This window comes from Leucoraja erinacea, chromosome 28 (genome assembly GCF_028641065.1).
Source record: "Leucoraja erinacea ecotype New England chromosome 28, Leri_hhj_1, whole genome shotgun sequence".
In the NCBI taxonomy this organism is placed as follows: domain Eukaryota; kingdom Metazoa; phylum Chordata; class Chondrichthyes; order Rajiformes; family Rajidae; genus Leucoraja; species Leucoraja erinaceus.
In genome coordinates this window covers 13413358-13438131 of record NC_073404.1, presented here as the reverse complement: position 1 = coordinate 13438131, position 24774 = coordinate 13413358, and the positions used below count along the sequence as shown (strand labels likewise).

The 24774-nt window shown below is 56.5% G+C and overlaps 1 protein-coding gene across 2 annotated transcripts; it reads left to right on the top strand.

Moving 5' to 3' along the window:
* Positions 1 to 351: 351 nt before the first annotated feature.
* Positions 352 to 23155, top strand: wdr81 (WD repeat domain 81). Of its 2 annotated transcripts, XM_055657774.1 has the most exons (11): positions 352 to 400; positions 6741 to 10386; positions 10888 to 10995; positions 11457 to 11644; positions 12011 to 12192; positions 13777 to 13942; positions 15185 to 15326; positions 15934 to 16578; positions 17742 to 17887; positions 18297 to 18476; positions 21408 to 23155. In XM_055657774.1, exons 2-11 carry the CDS (start codon positions 6795 to 6797, stop codon positions 21726 to 21728), a joined length of 5670 nt encoding a protein of 1889 aa, XP_055513749.1. In that variant the 5' UTR covers positions 352 to 400; positions 6741 to 6794; the 3' UTR covers positions 21729 to 23155. The 2 variants fall into 2 exon arrangements, with proteins under 2 accessions (XP_055513749.1, XP_055513748.1); XM_055657773.1 differs by lacking the exon at positions 352 to 400 and having other exon boundaries at positions 2590 to 10386.
* Positions 23156 to 24774: the final 1619 nt, after the last annotated feature.

Genomic DNA, 24774 nt, shown 5'->3' with positions numbered 1-24774 from the left:
GTCCATGCTACCCCTCCCCAGTTCTCTCTTTTCCTCCTCTCCCCCATTTCCCCACCTTCTGTTCCCGACCCCTCCTCTTTCCCCATCTCTCCCCCCCCCCCCCCCCCCATTCCTCCATCTCTCTTTCGTCCTTTTTCTCCCTCCTCGTTCCCACCTCCCTCGCTTTCATTTTCTCTTGCCCCTCGTTCTCTCCTGATGTTCTCTTTCATTCTCTCTCCCCCTTGTCCGCCCCTCTCCCTAGCGGCCACAAACACAGCTCTCAGCACTTCATCTGTTTCCGTGTTCCGGGTCACGTGCCCGCGTTGTAACAAGGCGGGCGGCACATGACCGGTCACCTGACCTCCCCCCCCCCCCCCCACCACGCCAGCGGCTCTCCCAGACACAGAAGGGGTGGCGGACGGTGAGTCGGGGACCCGACCGGGTGGCGGCCGGGAGAGTGGGTGGGGATGAAGGCTGCGAGTAGCGGGAGATGGGGCGCGGCCATGTCAGGAACAGATAGAGAGAACGCTTTACTCTCCAGCCCATTGCAATGCCTGCCTCGGGAGTGTGTGGCGGTACCGGGAACTTCAGTGTAGAGCGAGCTTCACTGTGTGCCTGACCCAGGGAGTGTGTGATGGGACGGTGTAGAAGGAGTTTTAATCTGTGTTTAACCCTGCGAGTGCGTGATGGGATGGTGGGCAGAGTGCTTTATTCTGTGTTAAACTTTATATAATAATTTAAAAGATCAGCAAAACGTTTAGATTACAATGCAATCACCGTGCTCTGCGATGTACCCTTGCCTTTGGTTCTGAAAGACACGTGGAGAACCTCTATGGATGTTCCCTTGGGAGACTAATGCAGGCCATTAGTCTGTTTGACAAGAAGGTTCTTGTCAGCACTCCCCCCCAACCCTCCTTACTCCTCTACTTACCCCCTCCCCCCTGCACTGGGAGAGTGGGGCTGAAGTGCAGTCAGAACCTGAGGAACAGCCTCACAGAGGCTGCAACCTTACTCCAGGAAAATATGGAGCGCAGACTCCTGCAGGCAGAACCAACTGGAAACCCTGTTGCACTCTGCAGCCCAGGTCCCCAAGGTACAGTGGGTGGGGTGCACGTGTAGAGAGATCTCTATATCAAATTGAGAGGCATAGACAGGGTAGAGAGTATTTTCCCCCAGGGTGCAAACATCCAACACTAGAGAGAGGGCACAGCTCAATGGCGAGAGGGGGAAAGTTTAATGGAGATACGTAGGACACATTTTTTTGCACAGAGTGGTGGGGACCTGAAACCCATTGCCATGGGTCGTGGTGGAGGTAGTTACGATAGTGGCGTTTAAGAGGTTTTTAGATAGACATATAAAACTGAAGGGAATAGAGGGATGTGGATCATGTACAGGCAGATGAGATAATTTGGCATAATGTTTGGCCCAAATATTGTGGGCTGAAGGACCTGTTCCAGTACCGCAGTGTTCTACGCACCTTCACTGGAGAACCCCTCCATCCATTCCTCAGTATTCCCTCCTGCTCTACCATTCACAATATGTGTCTCTCCCTCATCTTGCCCATAGCAACTCACAATTGCAAATGCAATTTCACTGCAGACTTTACCAACTGATGATTCTCATTGTGTAGCGTATGACTATCCACACTTCCAATTTTCACATAATGTGCAAAGCAACTTATTGTGCCTCCTGTAAATACAGCCAACTTGTTAATCTACATCAAGGGTTCCCAACCTGGGATAAATTTTGCCTAACCAGGGGGTAAATTTGTTGATTCTGGATTTGTACATGTTTTTTCTCATTGTCTGACTGTGTTTGGTTCTGGTATCTGTTCATCATTAGTTGTTCATAAATAAGTGAAATAACATTGTTATATGCTATTAAAGTTGCTAGGGGTAAACGGGACGAAAAAGGTGGGGAGCCCCTGATCCACATGGTGAAGAGTAAGGGTCCCAGTACATCCCTGGGGCACACCACTGGTCTCCGGCTTCCAATCGTAAAAAACCCTCTGACTCCTGATACATTTGCCCTCACCCCCCCCCCCCCCCCCCGCTCTAACCCTTTGAACGAATCTCCCGTATGGAACCTTGTCAAAGGCTTTACTTGAGTCCATGTTGCCCTAATCACCCGCATTGCCCTCAGTAATACATTTTCTTACATTTTCAAAAAATTCAACCATATTGATCAGAGAGTATCTCTCCCCAACAGACTCTACTGGCTTTCTGTGAGTAACTCCTGCCTGTCCAGATGCAGATTGATCTTGTCCCTCAGATTTATTTTTCCAATAATTTCTCTACCACTGACAGGGAATTCATTGGCCTGTAGTTGCCAGGCTTATCCCTGTGTTGAATAAAAGTAGGTCATTTGCTGTCCTTCCATCAGTTAACATTCATGTGGCCAATGAAGATTTGACATCACATTCGGGGACCGGGGCACCCTGCATACCAGAGCAGCCTGGGACACACAAGTTCCTTCCTAAGTATCTCTCACCCCCCGCACAATGTTTATACCTATGGCGGCCTCCGTTGCTTTCAATTCTGTAGTCCTGCTTCATGCTTCCTCTTTTCCCTTGCGTTTTACCCTACGAACAAGATGACCCTGAACGCTCACTATTTCCCTTTTCGAGTGACTCCTTGTGTTAGATGTAGACACGAGGAGTTGCTATAGCTGCCCTTTTCCAGGCCCTTCTGTGATATTGAAAAAAGCCTTACCCCAATTTAGGACGATGATTTAGAAACCTATCTTCTCCAGAACTACTTTGAATAAGTTCATGATATGGTGAAGCAAGGAGATGGGATATGGGAATGATTGAGTTGTTTTAAGAATGAGGGTAGGCCAGTGGATGTTGTCCGCATGATAGTTTGATCCACAAGATTAGGATGCATGGGATCAAAGGTGACCTGGATGCTTTGTGGTGGAAGGATGTTATTCTGGCTGGAGGTCTGTGACCAGTGGAGTTCGGCAGGGATCTTTGCTGAGATCTGTTGTCTGTGATTTATATAAATGGTTTGGATGTAAATGTAGATGGATTGGTCAGTAAGTTTGCAGACAGCACTGTCAAAATATACGGTGGGATGTAGATCAGATATAGAAAGGTGCAGAGAAATGACACGTGGAGTTTAATCTGAGCAAGTGTGTTGTTACACATTGGGTGGTCGAATGTAAGGAGAAAGTTCTTGCAATGGCAGGATCCTGAACAGAATTGATGTTCAGAATTAATGTTCAAGTCCATAGCTCCCTGAAAGTGGCAACACAAATAGATAATGGTAAAGAAGGCGTATGGTATGTTTCCCTTCAATGGTTACGGCATTGAGTATAAGAGTCAGGAAGTCGTATTGCAACTTTATTGGACTTTGGTTAGGCCCCATCTGAAGTATTGTGTGCAGTTCTGGTTGTCCCTTTACTGGAAGGATGTGGAGGCTTTGGAGAGGGTGCAGAAGAGGTTTACCAGAATGCTTCCTGGATTGGATGGCATTAGCTATGAGGAAAGGTAGACACGCAGAGATTGTTTTTTCTGGAGCATCAGAGTGTATACAATTATGAAAGACAGTTAAGGTGAGAGGGGCAATACTTAGAGGATATGTGCAGGGCAATTTTTTTTTTGTGTGCAGAATGGTGGGCTGGAACTTGCAGAAGATACAATAATGACATGCAAGGGGCTTTTAGGTAGGAACTTGGATATGAATAGGGATAGGCAGAGGTTCTGTTCTCTTTATCTATTGACCACAGAAGGAGTGTGGTCAATGTCACCAGCTTGGTGCCCTGGACAGAGGATGTGCTGTCAGGAGAAAGATCAACCAGACTGGGATGGCGTGCTCTAGTTTAGAAAAAGGACAGAAAATCTCAAACTTTGATAATTCTTCAAAGGCTAAAACATCCGGATGCACAAAGGTTAAAGTCCAGAAGGATGGGAGAGTAGAATAAGGGACAGGTTGCCTTGGACTAGGTGAGAAATTTCTTCTCCAAGGGTGGTGAACATTGGAATTGTTGAACCCAGATGGGCTGGAGGCTCCGTCATCAAGTTCGTTCATAGATTCATACTTAAATAGTTCAAGTTGATTTTATTGGCATACACATGAAGTGAGTTATAGGAAAAATTTAACCTTGCTTGCAGATACAGGCACACAGACTCAGATAACATACAAATCAAATTATACAAATATAATAAAATGCAAAACGTCTAGAATTTGTACAAAAACATAGTTAAAGAAAAAGTCCATGGTAGTGCAAGAGGTGGTCTGCGATGTTTTGTTATGTGTCGGTTGCGGAGCTAGGATTGGGGTTATAGGATTGTAGGTGTTCTTGAAACGACCTATAGTGCCCTCCATAATGTTTGGGACAACGACCCATCATTTATTTATTTGCCTCTGTACTCCAACATTTGAGATATGGAACAGAAAAAAATCACATCTGCACATTGTCAGATTTTAATAGCCGTTTTTACACATTTTAGTTTCACCATGTAGAAATTACAGCAGTGTTTATACATGTCCCCACATTTCAGGGCACCATAATGTTCGGGACACAGCAATGTCATGTAAATGAAAGTAGTCATGTTTAATATTTTGTTGCATATCTTTTGCATGCAATGACTGCTTGAAGTCTGCAATTCATGGACATCACCAGTTGCTGGGTGTCTTCTCTGGTGATGCTCTGCCAGGCCTGTATTGCAGCCATCTTTAGCTTATGTTTGTTTTGGAGGCTAGCACCCTTCATTTTTTACTTCAGCATGTGAAAGGCATGTTCCATTGGGTTCAGATCGGGTGACTGACTTGGCCACTCCAGAATTTATCGTTTTTTAGCTTTGAAAAACTCCTTTGATGCTTTAGCAGTATGGGATCATTGTCTTGATACAATTAGGGATCATTGTCTTGCTGTACAATGAACCGCCGGCCAATGAGTTTTGAAGCATTTGTTTGAACTTGAGCAGAGAGGATGTGTCTATACACTTCAGAATTCATTATGCTACTACCACCAGCAGTTGTATCATCAATGAAGATAATTGAGCCAGTACCTTCAGCAGCTTTTGATCTTGACAGTTCCTTCTCTCCTCCATACTTTGCTCTTGCCATCACTCTAAGTTAATCTTCGTCTCATCTGTCCACAAGACCATTTTCTAGAACTGTGGTTCCTCTTTTAAGTACTTCTTGGCAAACTGTAACCCGGCCATCATATTTTTGCAGCTAACCAGTGGTTTGCATCTTGAAAACCACATAGCCGCTGCATTTCTGTTCATGAAGTCTTCTGCGGACAGTGGTCATTGACAAATCCACACCTGACTCCTGAAGAGTGTTTCTGATCTGTCGGACAGGTGTTTGGGGATTTTTCTTTATTATAGAGAATTTTTCTGTTATCAGCTGTGGAGGTTATCCGTGGCCTGCCAGTCCCTTTGTGATTAGTAAACTCACCAGTGCTCTTTCTTCTTAATGATGTTCCATACAGTTGGTTTTGGTAAGCCTACGGTTTGGCTGATGTCTCTAACAGTTTTATTCTTGTTTCTCAGTTTCATAATGGCTTCTTTGACTTGCATTGGTACAACTTTGGTCCTCATGTTGACAAACAGCAATATAAGTTTCCAAATGTGATGGAAGGACTAGGTGCTGAGAGCTCTCTTATACCTGCATTAAGGAGGCAATTAAACACCTGAGCAATTACAAACGCCTTTGAAGCCCCAAACATTATGGTGCCCTGAAGTGAAGGGACCATGTATAAACACAGCTGTAATTTCTACATGGTGAAACCAAAATGTGTAAAAATAGCCTTTAATAAAATCTGACAATGTGCACTTTAACCACATGTGATTTTTTTTTCTCTATTACAAATCTCAAATTGTGGCAAAATAAATAAATGATGGGTCTTTGTCCCAAACATTATGGAGGGCACTGTATATCAGCCATGATTGAATGGTGGACAAGATGTGATGGGCGAAAGGCCTAATTCTGCTCCTATCACTTCTGAAATTATGAACCTGGTTGTGTGGGACTTCAGGCTTCTGTACTTCCTGCCCGATGGTGGCAGTGAGAAGAGAGCATGGCCCAGATCCCTGATGATAGTTGTTTTCCTCTGAAGGAGTTTTCAATGTTGTTGAGGGTTCTGCCTGTGATGGACTGGACTAAGTCCATCACTCTCTGCAGGCTCGGCCTGTTTCCATGTTGACCAATATGCCCATCTACGCTTGACCCATTCACCTGTATTTGACCCACATCCCTCTATTTCTTTCCTATCCATGCACGTATCTAAATTTTGTTAACCTTAAAAATCAAAACAGATCATCAGATTTCTGGACATTAAGTAAATCAGGGATATGGGGAGAGCGATGGAGGATGAAACTGAGGAAGATCAACCGTGATATCTGAATGGTAGCGCAGGCTTGAGGACTACTCCTGCTAATTCTTATGGGTCAGTGTAGCAGGAGCTTCGCTCTCCCCAATGCTGGGAATGACTGAGTGGGAGCCTCATTCTGTGTCTGCATCTGATCCTGGGAGTGTGTGATGGGACAGTGTAGAGGGAGCCTCGTTCTGTTTGCATGCCACGACTGAGAACCCTTGTCAAGGGTGTGGTGAGTCCGGCGATCCGACGTGGTTGTGTGGTCTGTGGTACCAATCTCTGCAAGTGGTGCAGGGTGACGCGGAGTGAATGAGCGCGATGTGTTCGGTGAATGGGGAGAAATATTTGTGGGTCGAGTGGGGCCCTTGTGAATGATGGGGGTGTATGCCCGGCGGGATTCACAGCCTGAGCCCGCTCCTCTTTGTTCCTCGCAGGTGGGGTGCTTGGACATTGTCCACCCGGCGGCCTGGGGCCCAGGGCGGTGAAGGATGGAGTGGCTAGTGTCCGGCGCGGAGCGGGAGCTGGGCATCGAGCGGCGGCAGCTGGCGCTGGGCGAGGGCCGTCAGCTGGTTGCCCTGGTGCCGGCGCGCTGGGCCGGTAGCCTGCGGCAGGGCTGGCCGGGCCCCTGCCCCCGGCCTGAAGGTCTGAGCACGGCCGAGCTCTCCGCCCTGCTGCAGCGCTCAAATTACAAGCTGCCGGCCGGCTGGACCCGCGTCTCCATCCAGGGCGTGCGGAAGAGACGGCTGTCCCGCTGGCAGCCGCCAGAGGCCGGCGCTGGGCCGCCCGACCTCGACTCCCTCTGCGGGTTCATGAGCCATGTGGCCGAGCAGAACTTCCGCAACCTGTGGCGCGAAGCGCATGCGCACTGCGCAGCCGCAGGGCGGTGCAGAACAAGGAACAAGGCCACGGCCACATCCGCGTCACAGACCCCGTTAATGTCCCATGCCACGCCCACATCCGCGTCACAGACCACGACCACGTCATATGGCACGCCCACTTACTCGTCACAGACACCGCCCACGTCGCAGGCCACGCCCGAATCTACGTCACAATTCACGACACCCGACCTCTCCAACCAGCCCACGAATCCTAATTTGGCTCCACCCACCTCGACGTCACATTGCACGTCCACCCCCTCGTCACAAGCCACGCCCACCGCCACCTATTTCCCGCCAACAGCCGCGGCCCTGCCTACCCACACATCACGGGCCGCTTCACTCGACGCCTTCAAGGCCGCCCTCAGTCGGGCGCTGGGCTGCAGCTTAGTGCGGGTGGAGGCGCATGAGGGCGGCCCGTCACTAGCCCCCGCCCCAAGGCCTATCCACCCCAACCTGCTGCCGGCCCACGCCCTGCTGGAGACGACCGAGGCCCTGTACCTGGTGCAGCAGCTCCCCTGCTACACCCTGCGGGATGCCGTCACCTTCAGCCCCGCCAAGCTGGCTGGCAGCCACGCCAAGGTGCTCTTCGTGCTGTACCAGGCCCTGCAGGCGCTCCGGGCCTGTCACCGGGAGGGGCTGGCTGTCGGCGGCCTCACGCTGGCACACCTGGCGCTGGACGAGAAGCTCTTCACCCAGGTGCGCCTCAACCTCGGCGACTACGAAGGGGATGACGACGACGAGGAGGAGGAGGAGGAACAGCAGCAACAGCCGGAGGAAGACGAAGCGGGGGCCTTGGAGCCCAGCTCGGAGCCCCGGGACCTGCGGGAGCTGGTGACCGGCTGGGTGCAGGGCCGGGTCAGTAACTTTGCCTATTTGATGGGTGTGAACAGGCTGGCGGGCCGACGGTCGGGCGATCCCAACTACCACCCGGTGCTGCCTTGGGTGGTGGACTTCAGCAGCCCGCACGGCGGCTTCCGCGACCTGCGCAAGTCCAAGTTCCGCCTGACCAAGGGCGACAAGCAGCTGGACTTCACCTACCAGATGGCGCGAGAGGCGCTGTGGGCGGAGGCCGGGGGCCCCGGCGCGCGCGTGCACGTGCCGCACCACATCCCCGACGTGCTGAGTGACATCACCTACTACGTGTACACGGCCCGGCGTGCGCCGCGCGCGCTCCTCTGCCGCCACGTGCGCGCGCAGTGGGAGCCGCACGAGTACCCGGGCAGCGTGGAGCGAATGGCGGCCTGGACACCCGACGAGTGCATCCCCGAGTACTACAGCCAGCCCGCCCTGTTCCAGTCGCTGCACCCCGACATGGCCGACCTCCAGCTGCCCGCCTGGTGCACCCAAGGCCCCGCCGCCTTCGTGGCCGCGCACCGCCGCCTGCTCGAGTCGCGGGAGGTGTCGCAGGAACTGCACCACTGGCTCGACCTCACCTTCGGCTACAGGCTGTCGGGCCGGGAGGCCGTGCGGGCCAAGAACATCTGCCTGCCATTGGTCGACGCCCACACCCACCTCACCTGCTACGGGGTGGTGCAGCTCTTCGACCAGCCGCACCCACAGCGCATGATGGGCCCGGCCTGGGCCCTCGCCGAGCCCCCGGCCCTCACAGGCCGGCCCCAAGCATGGCGCGGGCAGGGCCGGTCGGATGGGGCGACGCCTGAGGAGGAGGAAGGGGCCCAGGCTCCGGTGGGGGAGGAAGAAGGGGCTGGGGATCTAGAGGAGGGCACCGAGGCGCTCGATTCCCTTTCGGCCTTGGACGGGCCCTCTGCCCCGTCCTTGGATGTCCCTCCTGCCGGCCCTCCGCAGAGCAAGGCCTGGGGACCTGGCGAGAAGGAGGAGGGCCCGGTGCATCTGCCCGAGGGCTTCAACCCACTGCAGGCCTTGGAGGAGCTGGAGAAGCTGAGCAACTTCCTGACGCGGGGCCTGCAGAGCTCTCCGCCGGATCTCCCGGCCTGGGACGGGCCCACGATCCCCAGCTTGTCCTGCCTGCTGCAGCGGGACATGCAGTCCTTCGGGGTGCTGGTGGCCGAGATCTTCTTCGCGCAGCGGCTGAGGCCGCTGGGCCTGGAGGCGTCGCTGCCCGAGCGCTTCCAGGCGGTGTGCAGGCTGGCGCAGTGCCGGCTGCGGGAAGTGGCCGAGCCCCTGCAGCAGGCCGTGCTTACCCTGCTCCATCTGCAAGAGGAGAGGCCCGGCGCCTCGACCCAGCCCCCGCACCCCGCCCTCTTCCACTACCCGGCAGTTCTGGCGGGCCTGCCCCCGCCCAGCCCCGGCCTCCTGCTCAGTCCCTGCTGCCCCATCATCCCCTTCCCGGCCTACTTCCCCAGGCTGCACCGGCTGGCCTGCAACTTCTCAACCCCAGGCCAGGGCCTCCCGCTGGGCCGCGAGTTTGTCTTCTCCCTGTGGCAGCAGCTGGACAGGCTGCTGGATGTGGTGGAGCCCGAGGGGCTGGAGATTCTGCTGCCCTTCGTGATGGAGCTGCTGTCAGCCGAGGGCACGGCTGTCTATTCGGCCTGGTACCTGTTTGAGCCCTTGGCCCGGGCCTTGGGTCCGCGGGGGGCCCAGCGGTGTCTGCTCAGCCCCCTGGCCGGGGTGTACGAGAGGCCCGGGTACCTGCCTGGCCGCTTCTATCTCTACACGGACTGCTTCGTGCTGCAACTGATGGTCCGGCTGGGCCTTCAGCCCTTCCTCACCAGCCTCCTGCCCCACATCCTGCAGGTGCTGACCGGGCAGGAGGGGACTGCCGAGGCCCAAGGGCTCGGAGGAGGGCCAGAGGATGAGGCAGGGCTGTCCTACGGCAGCAGGGAGGGGAAGGAAGCAGCCGACTCTGGGTCCTACATGGGCTGTGAGCTGTCGGAGGGCGAGGAGCCGCAGGGAGGAATCTTTGGCGACGAGCAGGAGGCGGCTGGCCAGGCCAGGCCGAGCGACGGCAGCAGCAACGGCGAGGCCTCCGGCGAGGAGCAAGGCCCGGACTCTGAAACCAAGGACGGCATGATCCTCCCCTCCCCCGGGGGGCAGGACATGGGTCTGGCTGGGGAGGAGGAGGAGGAGGAAGCAGCAGAGGAGGAGGGAGCGGAACAGGCAGCCCCTCTTTGCATCACTCCCGAGGGCAGGCTGTGCGAGGTGCTGAGGGAGAGTGCCGAGCAGGAGCAGGAGCTGGAGGAGGAGGAGCTGACCGAGGGCAAGGAGCAGAAAATATTACTCGGTAATTGGCGCAGCTTGTCCTGGGGGAGGGTGGTTGGGCTCCATGTGGAATGGGGTGTGCAGGTGGGGGCTTGGTGAGGAGGAGCTGGGGGGGGGGGGGGGCTTGGTGTGGGGGAGGGGGCTTGGTGTGGGGGAGGGGGCTTGGTGAGTGTGGTTGGGCCCGGTGAGGGGGGAGGGGGGGGCAGGAGTTGGGTTGACGTGGGAGGGGTGGTGAGAAGGAGAGGCGAGCGGGTGGAGTGAGGGCGGGGACGGGTATGGATGATGTGGAGATGGGCATGCGGAGAAGGGTTGAGGGGGGACCGTGAAGGAGGAGAGTGGGGCCTACTGAGGGGGGGTGGAGGGCAAGTGGGTCGAGAGGGGTTCCGAGCCGAGAAAGGGAGGAGGAGGGAGGGCAAGAGCGGGTGGGGTGTGAGTCTGGGCTGAGCCAGGAGTGGGTGGGCTGTGGGCAACTGGGTTGAGGGGGTGGACCATGTGTGGACTGACGCCATTCCCTCTCCCGCAGACACAGCCTGTAAGACGGTGAAGTGGCTATCGGCAAAGCTGGGCCCCACCCTTTGCTCCCGGCACATCGTCCGCAACCTTCTGCGCCTCCTCGTCACCTGCTACTTCGGTAAGGTGTCCCCTGCCCCTGTCCTCACAGAAAGTTCACTGTGCGGTCACTGTTATGGGACACGGACGGCCTGTTTCCGCACTGTATCCCGAAACTAAACATCGAACACCCCCTTCCACCAGGCCTTCACCCCCATGCGGCCAGAATTACTGAGACTCTGGTCACCCTCGGTGCCTTGTTGCGCTCTCAATGCTTTCAGACAACAGTGCATCTGTGATCACCGCTCCCCTTTGGCCGCCCTTCCATCCCTCCCTGCAGCCTACCCCACCCTTCCCATCCAATCTGTCCTTTCCTACCGCACTCCAAGGAATAACATCTGAGCCTGCGCAACCTCTCCTTGTGCTCAGCCTATTTCCTGTGGTCTGCTGTTCTGTGTTAACAAAGACCTTGACTGGACACCTCCCACCGATCAGGACCCCTCTGCCAGAATATTGCCGTTAACCTCTGCTCCCCTTCCACAGGGCCAGAGAAGCAGCAGTTTGTGTTGAATGGAGAGGAGGACGTGCCGTGCGTGGGCAGTATCTACAAGCACCGGCCAGTGCTGGGTGACCTGGTGGCACAGCCGGTGTTGGAGTGCCTGGTGTACGTGGCTCAGCTGTACGGCGAGCCGCTACTCACCTACCAGTGCCTGCCCTACGTAGCTTACCTGGTAAGCTCGGGGCACGCCTAGCACCAGTACTGTGGGAGGGGTGGTGAGGAAGCGCCGTGGAGTAGGAGGGGTGGAAAGAGAGCACCGCAATGTGGGAGGGGCCGTGAGGGAGCTCCAAGCGATGAGAGAGACGATCGACCATGATGGTAGGCGGGAGGAGGAGTTGTGCATTACTGGGTGGTGAGGCCACCTTATGGATTAGTAGTTGATGGTACCCGTATCCCTGGTGAGGCAGTCAGGGATGGGTGATGTTTCCTGTGCTTTTGGCTTGGGTAACCAGCCGCTTTTAACCAGTGGTGCCTTGAGTGGGGTTGGGTCAGACTCTAGCGCCGGCTGCCCTTTGACCCTGAGCCTGGTGACCCACAGGTTGCCCCCAGCAACAGCCGGCGGTTGAACAGCCGGAAGGAGGCCAGCCTGCTGGCAGCAATGGTGCTGATGCAGAAGATCATTGTCTACCTGTCCGACACCACCCTGATGGACATCCTGCCCAAAGTCAACCAGGATCTGCTGCTGCCCGTGCTGGAGGTTCTCACCTCCCCCTTCACCAGGTGAGTCCAGTCCCCCTGCAACCCCCTTCTGAACCCCCGCCCCTACACTGACAGGACCAGTGGAGCACTTCCGGCCCGAAACGCTCCTAGTGTGTGCTCTCGACATGTGTTCCTGCCTGTGCTCCTGGGAGTCTGGGCAGTGAGTCATCCACACAGCTGCCCCTCCCAACACCACCAACCACAACCACCCCCTCACAGAGGAACCTCTACTGCGCCCCCTCCCCCCTCACTGGGGCGACCTCCGCAGGGCAACCCCCCACTGCCGCAGTACAGCATGGACCCAGCAAACGAGGAAGTGGAGACTGTGCAGGGGGCAGCTGAACAGGAAACATCACTGTGGTTGGAACAATGGTGGGGATGTGGTTTTTTTTTAACCAAAAATAATTTTAATCAACCATTTGCAAAAATACACAAAAGTAGGAGCAAATCCACCACCATAGTACAAAATAAACAAATATTCTTAAATAATAAATAATATTTCCCCATCCTTATTGAGGATACATTCCACGCCCCATGGCGCGTATTCCCTTTGTAACACCACCTGGGCGCGGACGTAACCCTGGAAAAGGGCCAGGCAGCCGCCTCGGGCAGAGCCCTCTTCCGCCTGGCCCTGTGACTCGCGGATGGTCAGCTTGGCCAGGCCCAGGAGCAACCCAACCAGGACATCTTCAGCCCTACCCCCTAGGTTGTCTAAAGATTAGGATGGTGGGTGTGAAGTTCAGCCAGAAGGCAAGTAGCAGCCATTTAGATATTGGAACAGGGGCTGCAATGTCACACACTCCATGTACATGTGGAACACAGACTCTCCCAGCCTGGAAAAGTAGCAGGCGGCTGGCGAGTGTGAACCGCGAGAGAAAGAGGTTACAAGGGATTCCTCGGTGCAGTACCCTTCACCCCAGGTCCCTGATGTAGAGGGGGAGAATCCCTGCATAGAGCGACCCCCGCTGGGGGGCCCTCGTGACCAAAAGGCAACACTAACCGCCACTTTGTGTCCAAATGGTGTGGAGGAATGCCCGTACAGGAGACGCCTCCCTGCGTCTCGGAGGGAGATGAAGGGTGTCGAGGAAAGGCAGCTCATGTTGCGTGGGACTGGCTCCCGAGAAGAATTTTGGCGCCTGGGTCCGACGAGTACTTCCGGCTGAGCGAGGGTTTACTCATATGCAAGTACTCCACACGTTCGAGCCTCCCCGATACCCGGTGGGGCGGGTCAAGGGTCTGCCGCTCTCATGACTGAGCCATTGCCCTCCGCCGGTGGAGGAGGGCCCGGTTGACGGCAACCAATTTCCAGACTCTCAGCCGGTCCTGGTAGAAGCCGGGCATCCTCTGCAGGACAGCACGGCTGATGCCCATCACCGGCGTTGGCCCCATTGGAACAAGTGTGTTGCCCGCACGTGCAACCTGGGACAGGTACATCTGCCGAGTCCTGAGGCTGAGAGGCGCAGCTGGATGCGAATGCACACCAATGACTGACTGCCCATGTGGGGCTGTAGTGAGGGGTTACATTGTGATGGGGAGGTACACAACTCAAACCTCCTGGGGCTAGTGCGGGTCTTGTCCTGTTGCTAACAGCTGTCTCTCCCTCAGCTTCCCCGGGGGAGCCCAGGCCCGCTCGGTGCTGGGGGTGAAGACCCTCAGCCTCATCGCACTGGTGTGCCTGCGGATCGGCCAGGAGATGGTGGTGCAGCACATGAGCGAAACGTTGTGCCGCTTCTTCGAGGGATTCTCCATCATGCCGGAGCAACGGGAGAAGGTGGGTGGACACCGGGCGTGACAAGGCAGGGGGCACGGATGGTGGGAGGTGGACCCCTCCCAGAGCAAAACCTCCTGGGAGCAGGGCTGGCCTTAAGCCGATTGGAGCCATTGCTCCCAATTGGGCCCCGCACCAGAGTAATCCAAAGCTCCACGCTAGGATCTTTGGAGTAATCTACTCTCGGCTCGGATAGATCTACCCCGGGTGAAGGGGGTAGAGAGTAGAGGGGTTGAGAGAGAGTAGAGGGGTGGAGAGAGAGTAGACGTGTGGAGGGGGAAGAAAGGGGTAGACGGGAAGGGGGGTGTGAGGGGGAATGGAGAAGGGGGAAGTCCCTCACGATCCCAGGGCAGCGCTCCCGCCCCTCCAGTCGCCGTGCTTCATGCAAACAGCCCCGGCTCCACCCCTCTCTGTCCTCGGGGAGACGCGGTGAACAATACAGGGAGGGCCGGGCCGGGGTTTGGAGCAATGTTTACAAACCTCAGCCTCAGCTCACACGCTTGCGCCAGGACTCCGGTATCCACTCCTGCCGCCGGCCCTCTTCCTCACTTCTCTCCTTCCCTTCCCTTCTTCCCTCCCTCCCCTTCTTCTCTCCCTCGCTTGTCTCCTTCCCTTCCTCCCTTCTCTCCTTCCCTCCTCTTTCCTCTCTTTTCCCTTCTCTCCTTCCCTCCCTTTTATTCTCTACTTCTCTCCCTCCCTTCTTTCTCTACTTCCATCACTTCCTTCTCTCCCTCCCTCCCTTCTCTCCTTCCGTCCCACACACATAACGCACAGGCAACACACGCACGCACACGCACTCACCCCCCCCAAAATTAAATGCCTGGACTGGTTTTTCGCCGATTACTTGGAGGAGTAGTGAGGGAGCGACGCGCTGTGGGAGGAGTGGTGAGAGAGTGCCACACTGTAGGAGGGACAGTGAGGGAGAGATGGCAGGAGGGCGCAGCGCTTTGGGAGAGGCGAGGGGGTGGGCACCACGTTTAAGTCAAGTCTAGGCATTATAAAGAAGCCATTGGCTGTTAGCTTTGTGGGATCTTGCTGTGTACATGTTGGCTGCCACTTTGCAAGTGCTGGAGGGACTGAAGGGGTTTGTGGGAACATTCTTGTGACAGACCCTCCTTCACCCGCTGTGGCAATTTCTCCCTTACCCGTACTGGCCCTTACCTCACCGACCCACACACCCCTCCCGACCCCGCACCCCCACCCCCCCCCCCATGGTCGTGCCGAGAACCGAACTGCCCCCCGCAGGCGGGCGAGAGTGACACTCCCTGGCCAGGGACACCCGAGACCGATGCCGCCGACTGGGATCCTGCTGCTCTAGACGAGCTGGACGAGGTGTTCAGCCTGGAAATGGCTTTCTCTGCCTACATCCCATTCAACTGCCTGATCGGTAGGACATCAGGGAGCGGCTGGGGGATTAAGGGGTGCAGATGGGAGCATGGGGGGTCATGAGGGCAGGAGGGATGCGGTGACCCAGATGGGGAAGAGGGGAGAGTGGGATGGCTGAAGGGGGGTGGGGTACTGGGCGGGGGTAGCTGGAGGGGAGGGGAGGGGAGGTGGTGAGCATTGCTCAGCAGTGTTTGCAGGAGGTTATGGATGTGGGGGTGGTGTTCTGCTTTGGAATGTGGGTGGACAAACACAAGGGCAGTGTGCGACGGGTCAAGTAAATAGGGTGGTTGGTGGGTGGACAGGAGGGTGGGAGCAGTGTTGCCTGTGAAAGGGTGGGTGGGTTTTGGGCAGTGTAGGTGTGTTGAGTGTGAGGGACACTGTTGGGGGGGGGGGGGGGGATCTCTTTTTTCTTGCCCCTCCCTGCCGAGGACCCTGTTAAGCCCCTCCTAGTTGGACATTGCCTCCAGGGGGCTCGTCTCCCTTCTGCACACCCCTCCCCCACCTACTGTGAGCTGATCCCTCCCTCTGCCCCATTTTTCCCCCCTCCCCTGCCGCGCCCACCCCTCCCACGCTCGTCATGAGCTGATCCTTCCCTCTGCCCCGTGCAGGCGACACCACCATTAGGCGGTTACTGCGGAACCACGAGCTGGTGTGGGGGATGGCCGCCCGCTACCAGGAGGAAGTCAGTGGCCGTGGTGCCGAAACCCCACCACCCCCCTCGCCGGACACCGGTGACCCCTGGCCACGATCCGGGCCGAGGGGTGAGGACGGGGCCAGCGGCACCTTCGGCAGCGCCATGGTGGGTAACCGGATCGAGATTGGGCCGGGAGCACGACCTGCCTGGCTGCCTCTGTCCGGCGACCAGGAGCCCGGCTCACTGAAGCAGGAGCTGGGCCGCAGCGGGCGATGCCTGGACGGCAACTGGCTGGCACACTGGCGCTATGAGGTGGGGCGCGGGCAGCAGGACGGCCGCTTCCACTTCCACCAGATCCGGCTGCAGACCTTCACCGGGCACACTGGCACTGTCCGCACCCTGGCACCACTGCCCAGCGAGGACTTCTTCCTGAGCACCGGGAGGGACCGCACTGTCCGACTCTGGCCCCTCTACAACCAGGGCGATGGCACGGGCACCGTGGAGCCTCGACTCACATACGCCCACCACCGCCGGCCCGTCTACTGTGCACAGCAGCTGGGAGCCCTGCAGCAGGTGGCCAGCTGTGACGGCACTGTGCACATCTGGGACCAGTTCACAGGTGAGGGGAGCAGAGGGCCGGGCTCCGGGTTGGGGGGCCCTGTCCCTGGGTTTGAGGGGAGCAGCCGGTGGGACCAGGGTCTGTGTCTGGTTGGGGGACACAGAACAGTGGGCTGGGCGCTCTGGGACTTGTTGGGGGGGAGGGGGGGGGAGGGGGAGTGCAGTGGGCTGGGTCTGGTTTGAGTGAGGTGAGCAGCAGCGGGCCAGGCTCTGGGTCTGGTTTGGGGGGGAACAGCCTGTGTGGCTGGGTTCTGGGTCTGAGGGTGGGGCTGGGGCAGTGGGTGTGCTCTGGGTCTGGGGAAGAGTGGGCAGGATTCCCCCTAGGGTGTGGGCGGTGGGGAGCACTGGGGGAGTACGGAAACCTTCCTCTAGTCATTCTGATCCCCTTCCCCACCAGCCTCTGCACCCACCCCTCCCCATTCCCTGCGCCCATGCTCCCCCTGCACCGACCAACCCGACCTCTCATTCTCCTGAATCCCACCAACTTCTGCAAGTTGACCAAACCCCAGCCCTGTCTCTGCGGTTGGGTTGAGGGGCTACCCTGGGGTCGAATGGCCAGCTGGCGTTCCCGGGCTCACAGCTTGCTCCATCCTCTGCTGCCTCGCAGTCGCTCAGAGCCTGGAGCTCTCTGTTATGGTGAGGTCACACCCTCATTCTCAGCTCTCTTTAGGGTGGGGAGGTAGCTCTGAGGGCACCCGGTGGGTGAGCCTCCCTGACTTGATTTGAGCGCCTGCAGCACCAGGGCTGACCACCAGGGGACCTCGATGGGCCAGGATCAGGGGGATGGGAGGAATAGCTCCTCCCAGATTATGGGGGGGAGAGGGTGGGGGGGGAACCTGTGACACCCACCATGGGCACTTTCCACCTGCCCAGTGCACACTTCACCTTACCCAGTGCTGCTGCTCCCAGACTGGTGTACTTGCCCCTCCCTGTCTCAATCCCACCCCCTGCCCTTATTCGGTCCTTCCTTCCCTCCTCTCCTCACCCTCGCTCCTCCCCTTGCCCACTCCATCTCCCAGCACATCCCATTCACAGCTCACTCCTGCTCCCGTTGCTCGGCGCCTCCTCCCCTTTCACCTGTTGCCCATTCTCAGCATGTCGCGCTCCCTGATGCCCCCTCCCCCAGCACCGCTCCCGACATTCTTTGACACTGCTGTTTTCCAGGGAAACCAATCCGGATATTTGACTGCTTTGACTCCCGGAATCCGATCACGGCGGTTGCCGCCATGCCGGCCCCACACTGCAGCCTCCTGGTCGGCACGTCCGACTCCGTGCTCCACTTCATCGACCCCCGCAAGTCCGGCCTGCAGGTAACATCCCACCCCCCATCAGAACTCATCCCCAGCCGCAGGGGCAGTCTGGCCCACGTGATTGGGCCATGGGAGGGGCGGCGAGGGGGCCCCTAACAGTGGGAGGCGCAGGAAGAGTGCGTCGTGCCATGGGAGGGCCGGTGAGGGAGCGCCGTAATGTGGGTGGGGCGATGGGTGAGCGCCACACAGCCACTGGGGCAGGGAGGGAGTGACGCATTGTGGAAGAGGCGGTGCGCAGTGGGTGAGGCAGTGAGTGCTGCGCAGTGGGTGAGGCGGTGAGAGTGCTGCGCTGTGCAGTGATAGACGTGGGGAAGTGGTCTGTGAGGGGGAGGAGTTGGCGCGGCCTTGGTTTATGCCCTGTGAAGCAGCACGAGTGGGTTAGAGTGACGGCCACACCCTTACCTTGCAGCACGAGTTCCGTCTGGGCATTAACGCCAGCGCGGGGCTGATACGCTGCATGGCGATCAGTCCCAGTGGCCGCTCCGTCGCCGTGGGCTTTTCATCGGGGTTCATCTACCTGCTGGACACACGGACCGGCCTCATCCTAAAAGTGTGGCCCGCGCACGAGAGCGATATCCTACAGCTGAAGGTAGGTGGTGCGGGGAGGGGGGGAGATGGCTGGTGCACAGACAGCGGAGCAATCCTGGGGTCTGGACATGCTATGATTTATCCAACACCAGTCCCAGTCTCTCCTCAGACCTTGACTCATGGTCCCATTTGCAAGCTTCCTCAGAGGCAAACGCAGACCAAGCCCTTTGGCCGACCATGTCTCTGCCATCCATCAAGAACACATCTGTACCACTCCCATTTCCCAGCACCCTCTCTGGGTTTGTTTACATACCTGAATATTATGGAAGTCTCTGTCTCCACCAACCCCTCGGGCAATGTCATATACAGCGTGGAAACAGGGTGTGCCCTTTGGCACAACTTGCCCACACTGATCAACATGCCCCATCTACACTCGTCCCACCTGCCTGCTTTTGGCCCATATCCCCCTAAACCTACCCTATCCATATACCTGTCTAAATAAGTATTTTCCAAATTCTGGCCAATCACTGTGGGGAATGTTTTTCCTTGGACTCTCTGTGTACCTCTTACTCCTCACCTTAAACCTATGCCCTTGGATACATTTTCTGAGGCACCTAATCATAGACCCCTCCATTATGAGGAAATATTTCTTTATCTATCTCCGCCCTTGTATCAGGTCCCCGAGGTCAATACTTTCAGCTGGGCAGAGTGAGCATTTATTGTGCTGCTTTGGGGCGGCTCAGTGGCGCAGTAGTAGAGTTGTTGCCTCACAGCACCAGAGACCCTGGTTCAATCCTGACTACAGGTGCAGTCTGTATGGAGTTAGTATGGAGTTTGCACATTCTCTCTGCGACCACATAGGTTTACTCCGTGTGCTCCAGTTTCCTCCAACATTCCCAAGGTTAGTATGTTAATTGGCTTTTGTAAATTGTCCCTAGTGTGTTGGATAGAACCAGTGATTGATGGACTTGTTGACCGTATTCTATCTCTAAACTAAACGTGTGGGGACTTTTACTGATTGGTCCCAGCAGGAGGGTGGGTCCTTGCCAGCCCACAGCACAGCAATCCCACTGGTCTGTTTCCCACTAGCCCTGAAACCTGTTCCTTCTCATTTCCCTTTTCCACTTCCCTCCACACTAGGGACAGCTTACGACGGGGAAGTGGTGGACGCAGGCTGGGAATGGAAGCATGAGGGACAACATAGGCAGATAGGATTAGTTTAGATTGGCAGCATAGTCAGCATAGACACGGTGGGCTGAATGGCCTGTTCCCGTGCTGTACCATTCTATATTCTAACCCACACGCCTCCTAGATGTGGGAGGAAACCAGAGCACCCGGGGGAAACCCACGTGGTTACAGGGAACATGCAAACTCCACACTAGAGGTCAGGATCAATCCCAGGGGCACCGCAGCTATGAGGAAGCAGCACTGCCTCCTGCGCCACTCTGCTGCCCATTTGAAGCCCATCCTGGGGGTTGCTTACCCCTCACCACGGCCGGGCCTGAAGGGTTGGGCACCGCAAGGGTTAAGTGTGTTGTGTTTGAGTTCGATAGGACAGTGCGTGGGTGAGGAGTCTGTTGATTTTTTGGCTAAAGTTTCACAGGAGAGTAAACATGCCGACCTGTACTCTCCAACACTTCCCCACAGCTGAAGGTCCACGCACTCCCTCCGCATACTCGCACATCACATCACAGCACGGCACAGGCCAACGTGCCCAGTCATATATTTGTAACCCCCAGGTTGCAGAAATCTGCCCCTGTAAAGCTGGGAAGATCACCTTCCCCCTCAGCATGAGCTTTGTGCCAGCTAATCAGGAACTCTATAAAGAACCTCATCCTGTCTCAGTGCCACTCTGGCCTGTTGCTGCCCTGTCCCAGTGGAAGCTCAGGGGCAACGACACCTCCTCCCACTGGACAGCCCTTGGAATTCTGCATCCCCTTCCAAACACATGGTGGTGCAGCGAAGGAGTTGCTCCCTTAAGGCACCAGGGATCCACGTTCAATCTGGTCCAAGGTGCTGTCTGTACTGAGTTTGTACGTTCTCCCTGTGAAGGTACGGTGCTCCGGTTTCCTTCAAAGATTGAACGGGCTTGTAGGGAAATTAGCTTGGTAAAATTGTAAACTGCCCCAGTGTGTGTAGGATGGTGTTGGTTGTGCGGGGATCACTGGTCGGAGTTGGCTCGGTGGGCTGAAGGGCCTGTTTCCGCACTGTATCTCAACTAAAATCAGCCTTCCTTGTTCCCACACTTCCTGCAGTTACTCCCTCTTCCATAGATTCACCAGTTCCCTGCTCCGATTCACATCTCACACCCCCCCCCCCCCCCACCCCTGACCCTCCACTTCACCCTCTCAGCATCCCCACTCCGCCAGCCAATCAACATGGTTTGCACCTACACCCATCCATATCTCTGTCATCCCATCCAGCTCCCAGGCCCATCCCTGTCTCTGCAACACCCTCTAGCCCCTATATCCGCCCCATTTCTGAAATGCCCTCTGGCCTCTACATCCATCCTTACCTTGCTGATCGGTTGTCGGCAGTCAGGCCTAGCCCTGAATTCTGGGATTCTCCCTGACCATCCCCTCCCTCCCTCTGTGCCCGATCCTCCCCTGCACTCTCCCTCCCTCCTGTCCCTCTGACCTGACTTGCCCCTCCCTCTCTCTGTCGGACCCTGCCCACACTCTGCCTAACCCTCCCTCCTCCTCCTCTCCCTCCGACCCATCTGTCCCTTGCTCTCCCTCTGCCCTCACCCTCCTCTCCACACCCCTTTCTCACTTATTTTCTTGTTGTCCCCTGCTCTCTGCCTGACTGTTGCCTCCTCTCACCGTTCTTCCAACACTCCCCTCTCTGTGCGCCCAACATTCCCCTCCCTCCCTGCTCATTATCTGCCTGACCCTCTCCTCAGTGAGTGTTGTTGGATGTGATGGTGCCTGGGAGTCCCTGGGTTGGTGGGGTCAGCCCCTCATTGTGTGCTCTCTCTCTCTCTGCCTTGCAGTCGACGGAGGGGAATGTGTTGGTCAGCTCCTCCACTGACCACTCGCTGACTGTGTGGAAGGAGAGCGATCCCAAGCCGCTGCAGCATTACAAGTCGCCCTCCGACCCGGTGCATGCCTTCGATCTCCACGGCCACGAGGTGGTGGCGGGCACCGTGGCCAACCGCATTGGCATCTACTCGCTGGATGGCTCGGTGCCGGTGGCCACCAGCAAGCTGAGCTGGGAGAACTTCCGGGGAGTGTTGACCAGCCTGGCCATGCTCCCTGCCAAGCGGCTGCTGCTGCTGGGCTCTGACAACGGCATGATCCGTCTGCTGGCCTAGACGGAGCCTGCCCTGGATCACCGGCCAGGGAACACCTGTACCAATCCAACAGCGGTGGTGGAGCAGGAAGACCACACTGTCCCAGACCCAGCAGTGCCAGCTCTCTCCATGTCCTGCACGGATCCACTTGGAGGAATCCACACGTTGGGTGATAATTTTAACCTTCCGTTGGCCGTGGAGCTCTGGGACTCGGTTCCGTCTGCAGTTCACCTGGAGCCCCAACAGTGGCCCGGAGCAGCTCCCCATTGACCCATCCTTGTTTGGGCCTTGGGCTCAGTTCCCAGGACCTGTCCCAGGACTGGCACTGCTCCAGTTTGGAAACCACTCAAAGCCTCCGACTCAGAGGCATCGGATCCCAACGGCCAGAGAATGGACGGGAAGACGAAGCAGCGAGAGGTTGCCTAGTCTGGGGGAGGAAGTCAGCAGGCTTCTTCGGGGTGGGGGGTTGTTGGCCCTGAGCGGCGAGACAGTGGGTGGGTGGTTGGGTAAGGGGTCGGTGGGTGGGGGTGGGTTGGAGTGCTTCTGACGGGGTAACCATGTCCAGACCGTTTACTGCCTTACTGTGCTGCATCTAGAGACAGGGCTGGAGGCTTTGCCCACTCTCTGAGAGAGATTCCAGGAAAGATCCTTCTAGCCACAGGGTGGGGAATGAGGTGGTCTCTGCAGCAGCTCCTCCCTCCAACCCAGCGACCGTGCTCTGCCGTTAGTTATGGTTCCCCCCCCCCCCCCCCCCCCCCCCCCCCCCCAGTGTCCTTGTCCACACACCCACCCCCCCCCCTCCCCCGGTTGTGGTCCCCTGTTTTTTGGGATTAGAGGCAGAGACGCATTTCTGGTCCCGAGCTCGGGAAGGCTGGCACATCCCTGTCGGGATTGGAATCTGCCCTGACACGGGGGTGTCGGCTGTAATCACCAGCAGCACTCCCTTCCCCACGCACCAATGTGTCTCTGTGTGCGCCGCCTCTCGCCACCCCACATCCACCCCTCCAAACCCAAACTCACGCTCCTACTGCTCCCTTCCCCACCCAGCACATGCGTGCACATACTCTATGCACACTGACCCACGTACAATCTATGCACTCTCATTACTAAAACACTGGGCACCACTGTGCCACCTGCACTCTGGGATCCTCTGGCACATCTAACGCCAAGTATTCTGGGAGAGGGTAGGGCAGGGAGAGGAGTGCTGGGCAGGGAACATCCGCTTCCCAAATTGTGTCTTGGTCAAGTGACCTTGAAAACTCCCTGCCCCCCCCCCCCCCCCCCCCCCCCCCCCCCATCTGCTGGAAGGGGCCGGGGAGGTGACTCATTCGTGCCCAGGTCAGGCTACACTCTGAGCCTCTGCACTCTGTGGCCAGTGGGAACTTTCCAGAAATGGGGCAGAGATTTATCTGTGAATATTTATAAATAAAATATCTTAAAACCCAGGAGTGTTTGCTATTAGTGGGGAATGCGTGGCTGAACCATTGGGGAGACACAAAGATGTTGGTTTATGAACAAAAGCAGACTTCTGAAGAGATGCTGCCTGACCTGCGGAGTTACTCCAGCACTTTGTGTCTATCATTGGGCCATTGGTGTAGGAGGGTCTGTGGTGGGCAAGGGGTCTGGAGCAAGCCATGGGTTCTGGTGCAAGGCTCCATCATTTGATGTACCCCAGGTTGGGGGTATCATACAGACCAAGTACTGGGGTTGATGTTGTATGTGCCTCAGTCAGACCACGTGGCGTTTGTCCAACATACTGCTGCAGGTATGAAGAGAGATGGGAGACACTGTACGTGTCAGTGAAAGGTGAGCATGCAGCGTTCCCTCGGCACAAAAGGCCGAGTGGTGAAGAGACTGCAGGGAGAATGTTTCTGCCAGTCATGATCAGACAGCACAGAAACAGGCCCTATAGCTCACTCCACATATTCTGGCCATGATCGCAAACCTTGCAGCCTTCTCCACCAATGCATCTTGGTGCAAGACCACATGCTGCTGCAGAAAAGAAGACTACATGTGGATTATTTATACACACACAACTCCCTCCCCCAGGGAATGGCACGAGCCACAAAGCTCCTTCCGTCCCTCCAGGGAGTGGTGAGGTGACTGCAGCAACTGGGTTTAATTGGCGAATAAAAAGGGTCGCGCTGATAGATTGAGGAGGTGCTGGTATGGCCTGGTGGGGAAGAATGGCCTGCTTGTGCTGTATGTGTGACAGCCTCGGGATTACCCGTGAGTACCCATATCAGTGTCAGATCCGCCTTCCTGAGGTTGAACACGCGGAAAGCAACTGGCTAGTCGGAGTCTCGGAACCTGTATGGACCAGCTGCTCAGAGCATTTGTGGACATCTTTAACCTCTGCTGCTCTGTTTTATGGTTATCACCTGCTTTACAAAGACTAATATCCTCCCAGTCCTAAAGAAAAGGCAGGGTAGTGTGCCAATGGCCATGACATCCACCATCATGAAGTGTTTTGAGAAAATTGGTTATGGCACACATTAACTCCAGCCCAGCAGACGGCCTTGATCCATTACAGTTTGCCCACCATGCTAACTGGTTCATAACAGACGCCATCTCCCTCGCCCTTCACTCATCCCTGGAATACTTGGATAACAAGGACACCGACAGCATCCTGCTGCTTATTGACTCTAGCTCCACCTTCATCATCATCCCAATCAAACTCATCTCCAGACTCCTGGACCTTGGAGCCAGCACCCCATTCTGCAACTGGATCTGCGACTTCCTGACCCATAAACCACAATCAGTAAGCATAGACAACAAAAAATCCACCATGATAATTCTCAACACTGGATGTGTTCTCAGTCATTTACTGTATACTCTGTAAACTCGTGACTGTGGCCAAATCCTGCTGTAACTCCATTTGCAGATGACACCACTGTGCTGGGCAGGATCTCAAACAACGTTGCAGAAAGGAGATGGAAACTTAGTAACACTTAGGTGTCCAGAAGACATCCTCTCCCCTCAATGTCAGCAAAGCAAAGGAGCGAGTCACTGACTTCAGGAAATGTGGTTCATCCGCCCAGGCAGCATCGATGGTGCTGAAGTGGAA

Excerpts from the sequence above, each read along its gene's own strand:
- wdr81 (XM_055657774.1), top strand. The coding sequence starts at position 6,795 with ATGGAGTGGCTAGTGTCCGGCGCGGAGCGGGAGCTGGGCATCGAGCGG. Across the intron at positions 16,579-17,741 it reads CATCTGGGACCAGTTCACAG|GGAAACCAATCCGGATATTT; the intron begins GTGAGGGGAGCA and ends GCTGTTTTCCAG. Across the intron at positions 18,477-21,407 it reads GCGATATCCTACAGCTGAAG|TCGACGGAGGGGAATGTGTT; the intron begins GTAGGTGGTGCG and ends TCTGCCTTGCAG.